Source organism: Gossypium raimondii, chromosome 8, assembly GCF_025698545.1.
Source record: "Gossypium raimondii isolate GPD5lz chromosome 8, ASM2569854v1, whole genome shotgun sequence".
Classification (NCBI taxonomy): Eukaryota; Viridiplantae; Streptophyta; class Magnoliopsida; order Malvales; family Malvaceae; genus Gossypium; species Gossypium raimondii.
In genome coordinates, this window is record NC_068572.1 from 4757081 (window position 1) to 4764746 (window position 7666).

Here is a 7666-nt window from a genome sequence, read left to right on the forward strand (position 1 = left end):
AGATATCACCTTAAATTTTAATTTAATCGGTTCATACAAGTATTGCATTTAAGTAGCTAGATTGATATACATTTAAGAAGTGGTCAAAAATAGAACGAGGTCTAACGCATTGATACATAGTTGTCGAAACATGATATTTCTATGAGGCAACTCCAATTGATTCCCTGGCATTTTCCTCAACCCGTTGTCGCAAGTGATCGCGTCATCAATGGCCGATTCCAAAAACATTTTTGTATCCTTGTAGTTCTTCGACACCAGTGATGATACCGCGCCATCGAGCTGCTGTGTCGCCGATATGTAATTATCTTCGCAATCCTGGAAGTTCTGCTCCACTGCCGGCTCCAGTTTCTTTGTGTCGAGTGTCTTCTTGATGTAGAAAGATGTGTTCGTGCCATTATTCGACGCCACCTTGATCGATATCAAGGCAAGCATGGCTAAGTCAGCACTTTTGCTGGCATGTTCTGCCATGAGGCTCGAGATGCAAAGATCTTTCGCCTTCACCTTCTCGCAAGCCTGCGCAACTAACGGGTTGTTCCCATCGGCAGCATTTATCGGCGGTGAAAAGGAGAGGTAAAGACAGAAAATACCTACAAACAATACAACATTATTTATGACAAGCCTCATTGTTGTTGTCTCCTTATAGTTTTTGCCCTCTTTTTCCTTCTCGGGTTTTTTTATTCGGAATTTTGTAAAATTTGAGTTCGTTGTGTTTTTAAATAATGAAAAAAATAATAATAGTGTGATTTTTTTCTTTTAAACAACAATTCGAAGTCACTACTTTAAGTGCACGAAGCTTCAATGATATCTAAAAATGATATGGTAATAAAACAAATTCAAGAAACAATGTTTTGACGGTAAGATTCAAAGACATACGCGTAGCCACTCGATCATTATGAATTGGATCCGTTGTTGAAGGGTTTGACCCCTAAATTTATTGTATTCTGATTTATCGGATCCTAATGAATAGTACAAATTTGAATATATCTTATTTGTATATTGTAGATTTAAATAATTCGAATTTATATAATCTTTGATTTTGAATATTTTAATTATTATTTTTAAAAATTTTATTTTTACAAAAATTGCATACCCCAAATCCAGCTACCATCCCAAATACAAGGCCTAGAGACTCGTCAAGGTGTTAAAAGTATTTTGATCCCTTTTATTATTAAAATCTATTTATTTATTTTTAATGCCATTTATATTTATATTACGGTCTATTTCAAATTTTGTCCCTTTTAATAATATCAACTACATAAAATTCATTAATTAAATATATTATTGCACAACTTGCAAAAAAGCACTTTTTATTATTATTTTTAAATCAGAATTTATCTTAATGGATTTTTGTAATATTTATTTTATTTGCGGTTGTATTATTGATATATTTAATCACACTAAAAAACATATTATTATCAGATGTTTAATATTATGTTAGATTGCTATTTCCGCATGATAATCATGAAAATGTAACATCATTTTAGTTAATAGATTTGACAATTACCGTTTAAGTAATGATTGTAATTTTAAAACACGACAAGCATAAAGACTAAAAATATCAAATTGAAAAAGAAGAAAAAAACTAAATCCGCAAGTTAGCAAAAATCGATTTGCTCAATAAATCAACTTGCTTGAGATCAAATTGATTATACCCAGATGAAAACAATCTGCAAAATACTTGCAAAACATCTAAGATTCCAAGTAAAGTTACCATTATATTAGCTGACCCTAACACGGGGCAACATAATCTCTCATATTTAATTCTGAAAATGGAAACAATGGATGGATATCCAAAAAAGAAAAACATGTTCAATCACACTAAAAAAAAAAAGGGAAAATACCCATTTTGGTGATGATAGGTTGATAGTGGTGAACTCAAACCCTGAAGCCTTTGCTGTTCCTTCTTCCTCTAGCTCTCTCGAATTTCCTTCCATTTGACCGCACGTAGGGCTTGGTGTGGCTGTGTGGCACACCAGGAGCTGGTCCGAAGTGCTTCACAGCTTCACGAGCATTCTTTGGACCTCGGAGGAGAACCTGCATGGTATATTTCAACCTTAGAATCTCAGTCCATTTTTATCATTCCACAATATTGATAAGTTAGCAAATGCATTTCCTTTTCGTAAACCCCCTAATTAGAGCTAGGGTACTCAGACTCGAGTGTTATATCCTATACATGCTTAACTTTTTTCTACATTTTTCCATGTATTTGAAGGATTGTACCTCCCTACCCGTGTCTGAAAATGTATCAAACATAAATGCTTCAAGAAAATGAAATGCCAGAGCAGCATAGTATTAGGTTGCCAAGAAAAAGAGAAACAGGGGTAATCTTTAAAAATCCAAACATTTCATAAGGGAGCTTCTGAAAATGTTTTTCAAACCTTCTAATCATTACGGTTAATTATAAAGTCGAACATTCAAAAAATCATGAGTAAAAGAAAACGATTTAAGTTGAGCCCAACATAGGAAGCATGAACACAGACACATAATAAGGATAACACGTACACGAAACAATTTATAAACAGTGTAAAAGCAAAAGGACTGCCTTTACAACTAAATTATCAAAAATGAGTTAATACATATATCTATACGGAGATCACAATAAATGACAAATGAAAGAAACAAATAACAGTTGCAGTAGGAAATGCTTATCAGCTCAAGAATTTTGATTAAAGCTCAATAAGCACGGATACGGACACACAATACTGGCAACAGGTATGCTCAAACTAATGATTCTGCTACCCTTAAACTAGAACATGAATTGATATAATCATATAGCTGCATGAAGAGCTTTAAAATGTTTATCTTCTCTCTCGAACTAGGATGCCAAATCTCGAAACATTTTTGGGTTCTAAGTCGTTAGAACATTGGAACTTCATACAGATCAAACTAGCAGGTTTTATCATATCTATTACCCGCCAAAAGCTAGCAAAAAACACAAGCCAAAACATTCCTATCCAAACAACAATGGTGGAAGCTAACTGAAGTAAAAAAAAAGAAGATTTGGAAGATGAAGCATATACCGTGTTCTGCCCAAGAGGTGCTCGAAGAGCAAGTTGGTCAAACGTTAAACATTCCCCACCGGCCTTCTCGATCCTTGCCCTCGCCGTCTCAGTGAACCTTAATGCAGTAACCTTCAGTGCCGGAACTTCATACACTCGAATGTCATCGGTGACGGTCCCAACTACCACAGCAATCTTATCCTCCTGATTGATCAAACCAATAACAACATCAATCTCTCGTCATATGAAAATAAACAATCATATTTTTAAAAGAGAAAATTACCTTGCCCTTCATGTATTGAATCAATCTCGAGAGAGACAATGGCGGTTTGTTGACTTTGCTCATGAAAAGCCGCTTCAAAATCACGGCATTGAATTTGCTCCCAGTCCTCCTTACTAGAAACCTGTAAAGCTGGCCGTAGATCCAACACATACGTTCGAAAAGAAAATCAAAAAATTTCTCCGTTAAACAGAAGAAAATAAGATGAAACGACTGGAGAAAGCGCGGGAACCTTGACGAGGAGCTTGAGGTAGATATCATCAGACTTCGGAGCAGTTCGCTTTGTCTTCTTGCTCTTGCCGCCGGCGACCAAATCGATACCCTGAAATTGCAACGAAAATTTTGTTGAAAGCTTAAAGAGACAGAAAAGAGATTAATTGATGTTAGGGATTTGGAGAAGCTGGAGATACCATTGCCGGTGATCACTGCTGCTTCGGGGGAAGGGGGTGGGCGGCGCTGCTGAAAGAACAAATGGCCTTAAGGGGGAGAAAGGTAGGGTTTTGTTAGGTAAAATGGTGAAATTCCGTTCAAAGCTGAAGTCCATTGATTTCAATGCAGCCTATATTTTTGGGCCGTTAGATCTGATGATCCGCTATATCTGATTATACTCCATTGAAGGGTCCGGCCCGCGTGGAAAAATTGCCTCTAAGGATTCAATTGCTTGCAAGTCCAAATATGATTAATTTACCTATAAAGGCCCGTTTCCAAGTATATTTACGGAAATGGGCTAATTTTTGCATTATTTATTGGAAAGGGCCGATTTTGGTAAAACGCGTCCACGTAGGAGCATTTTAAGGTGAAATTTCAGCAAAACGTGCCCCTAGGGGAGCGATTTTGCCATGTCAGCACAAAACGCGCTGACGTGGACGCACTTTGTTGACGTGGCAAAATCGCTCCCCCAGAGGCGTGTTTTGCTCCATGTTTTTTACTCCAACAGCTATTTTATTTTTTGACTATTGGGGGATCTAACGATAAAAAAAAAAGAAGTATAAAAACCCCCTCCTATTATTTCACACAATATTTCTTCAAATTTTGGCAAAAAACTCTCAATTTTCTCCCTAGATTTTTCAAAGCTCTCAAATTTCTCCTTAAATTTCTCAAAGCTCTCCTTAATTAATTTTTTCCTTTTATTTTTTTCTAAATTAGTATTTTTTTTACAATTTCAAAAATATTTGATCGTGTTAGCAATGGCTAGGGAATTAATTCGTCTTGATCATAAACATATCTCTATCGAATAAATGAAAATGGTAAGGGTTAATTTTAATTTTTGAATATTATTTAATATTTTTTCATTTATGTAATTTTAATTAATTTGTATTTTATAATTTTTTATAACAGTCTGGAGATTGGGTGTTACAATGTTATATTCGTAATATGTCTGGTCCTCCATCACCGTTGATAGAAAATTACTTGAGAGAAGCAGGTTTTGGCACGTGGGCATTATAAGTCGAGGGTGCAGGTTGGATCCAAAACTTATCAGCGCGTTAATAGAGAGGTAGAGACCCGAGACGCACACATTTCATCTTCCATGCAGAGAGTGTACTATCACTTTGGAGGACGTGCAATTATAATTAAGATTGTCGGTGGATGGGTCCGCACTCACAGGGCCCGTTCAATCTGCTGATTGGGGAGCCATATGCTACGATCTTTTGAGTGTAATTCTCAATAATATTTATGGAGGTCGGATGGAGATGGGCTGGTTACGAGACACATTCCCGGAGCTGAAGAATGATTCGAATGAAGTAGAAAGAATACGATATGCTCATGCATACATCCTTGAGATGATTGGAGGTTATTTGATGCCGGACTTGTCACGAAACCTCCTACATCTGAGGTGGCTGCTGAAACTCATTGATTTTAGAGCAACTGGCGAATTTAGTTGGGGATTTGTCGTGTTGGCAATATTGTACCGGAAGATGAGTGGGGCGATGCCACCAAATAAAGCCAAAATCAAAGGTTGCCTATCACCACTACAATTATGAGCTTGGTTTCACTTTCTATTTTTACGTCTCCGAGTGAACCACCCATATACATTCCCACTCATAACGAGGTAAATTTTTATTTGATTTTACAATTATTACATAAATTTAAAATAAAATTGTATGCTAACAATTTATTTAATTAGGTGGAACCATCCGGTGAGTTATGTTGGAATACCTACCGCTCTTGAAGATATACGACTTCTATTAGACCAACGTTCGGAAGTGCAAGTAAGTATTAAATAATATATATATACGTAAAATAGTCGTTTCATATTTAGTATTTAATATTTAGTATTATGTATATAACTAATATTTTTATCACGTTCATATAGTTTCAATGGACACCATACTAGGATCTGACAATTTGGGCAGTAATTCTGGATGAATTCTTTCAAAATTCGAACATTTGGCATGTTAAGGTCTCATTGGCCAACTATGCTACTGTCGAGATGCACCAAACGAATAAAGTGTTCGGTAATTTAAATTCTGACAACCGATTTTCGAGGCACCTAAGGTGCTCGATAAAGAGCACAAAATTGACTTATGGTAAACGAATATGAATTGGTCGATATTTTTCTCGGAATATATCAAAATTTGGGAAAATTAGTATGATCATATACCTACTCGCAAATCGATCATCATTTTAGAGTTAGCATGCGCGACGGATTACATATCATGGTTTTAGGATTCATGGCAAGCCATATTTACTATCGGAAGAGCAGAGGCGTCGGTAAATCCGTGTAGAAAGGGAACGACAGGGCCCTTTAAATCCAAGAATAAGGGATGACGGCACGGGTCCATCAACAGTGCCCACACAATCACCGAGTCCAACGCCTCAACTGATGACACCCATACCACAGCCCCTTCAGATTATGCCAAGTGCATATCCTAGCCCTTATATGTATCCTAACCCTTATATGTTTCCATTTTCCAGTCCTATACCAAGTTGGAATACATGTCCCGGTGCATCTCCTTTTTCAATGACTCCGACTCAACCGACGATATATAGGCCATCATCGCCGGATGGATCGCACGAAGCATCATCGAGGAGCTTATCTTATTACCAATCCCCATCGCCTTATGAGATTCAAACACCTCCACCGTGGGTGATGCAAACACCTTCATATTCTTTATTTTATCAATATGGGTCATCTTCCCAACACCTACAACCGGAGCAACCACAACCCGCGCCGGAAGCTGAACCAAGGAGGAATCCAGCTCGTAATCGTCGACCACCCCCATATGGCACTGATTCCAACCGGCACATACATTGATTTTTTTAATATATTTGTAAAACTGTTTTTATATTATTTCATTTAATAAAATGAAAGTTACATTTAATATTTTAATAGTAAATTATTTTTATATTTTTAATAAAATAGAAGTTCTTTTGAATAAGGCAATAGAAATAATGCAACATAGTTTCATTACAGCAATGTTGCACTGTACACTTAGCCTCAAACTTCTCGAATTTGGATTTAACCACGTTGTAGTTAACCCCGTGATTGATGCTATGTTATTTCAATGCACCAAGAAAACTATCATTATTTGAAAACTCCTTACCCACTTCCAATTCACCTGAATCCAATGAAGAACTTGTACGGTCACGGTCACGCCTTCTATGTGGTAGATCTGAAAACTCCAACGCATCATTTATCGATATATCGACATTATGCGTATGGGCTGGAGGCGAGTACGCCCTGAATCGTGGATCTTCATCATCATCATCTGAACCTCCTTCAATGTCTTCAGGTTCGGATGGAACAAGCTCTGATTCAGAAAATAATACAACTTCTACACCATCGAGGCCGAGATCTCGAGATGGATCCACATCAGACTCATCGTCCAACCCACCATCATCTGTAATGTACTAGGTCCCCTCGCCGGTGGACGTTGTAGGGAGTACATCATCCCTTTTTGTAGACGTTTTGTAACGTCCCTAATCAAATGTGGATTGCCAACCACTAAAAGTTGGTGTCATTCCCCAATAAGTATTTCCAGCATCGAACATCGACCCACCAATATGCATGTCCCAACTACTAACCGAGTGTCTTGTAAGAGTTGTGTATTCCATACTGCCACCCAACATGGGCGCTTTCGTGTTCTGCCTCCCACTAACGGAGTCTCGGATAGGGATCGTGTATTCATCTTGAACAACAGTAAATGTTGAAGTCACAAATGTTTCATTTGGCGATGAAAATTGTACATATAACTCAAGATAAGGTAATCCACTAGCGAGGTGAGTTTGCACTGTTGCCTCAAAGCTACGACCACCTTTGATATCAAATGAGTCATATGCATGGGATCAATCGAAACACAAAATCAATACTTAATAGAAGAAACACTCATTGGCGTCGTTCTGAAGATTTAGCGCCTAATTCTTTTACGAAATTCTGTCAAATCTA

At 37.2% G+C, this 7666-nt stretch overlaps 2 protein-coding genes across 2 annotated transcripts; both read right to left on the reverse strand.

Moving 5' to 3' along the window:
- On the reverse strand, positions 1-624 carry LOC105790438 (putative invertase inhibitor). Its single transcript, XM_012618031.2, has one exon. The coding sequence runs from the start codon at positions 622-624 to the stop codon at positions 73-75; it is 552 nt and encodes a 183-aa protein (XP_012473485.1). The 3' UTR covers positions 1-72.
- Positions 625-1609: 985 nt separating this feature from the next.
- LOC105790437 (60S ribosomal protein L18-2) lies at positions 1610-3822 on the reverse strand. The gene is made up of 5 exons (XM_012618030.2): positions 3690-3822; positions 3512-3601; positions 3283-3411; positions 3021-3203; positions 1610-2034 (listed from the first exon to the last, which is right to left on the reverse strand). The coding sequence occupies exons 1-5, from the start codon at positions 3690-3692 to the stop codon at positions 1876-1878; spliced, it is 564 nt and encodes a 187-aa protein (XP_012473484.1). The 5' UTR covers positions 3693-3822; the 3' UTR covers positions 1610-1875.
- Between the last annotated feature and the right edge of the window lie 3844 nt (positions 3823-7666).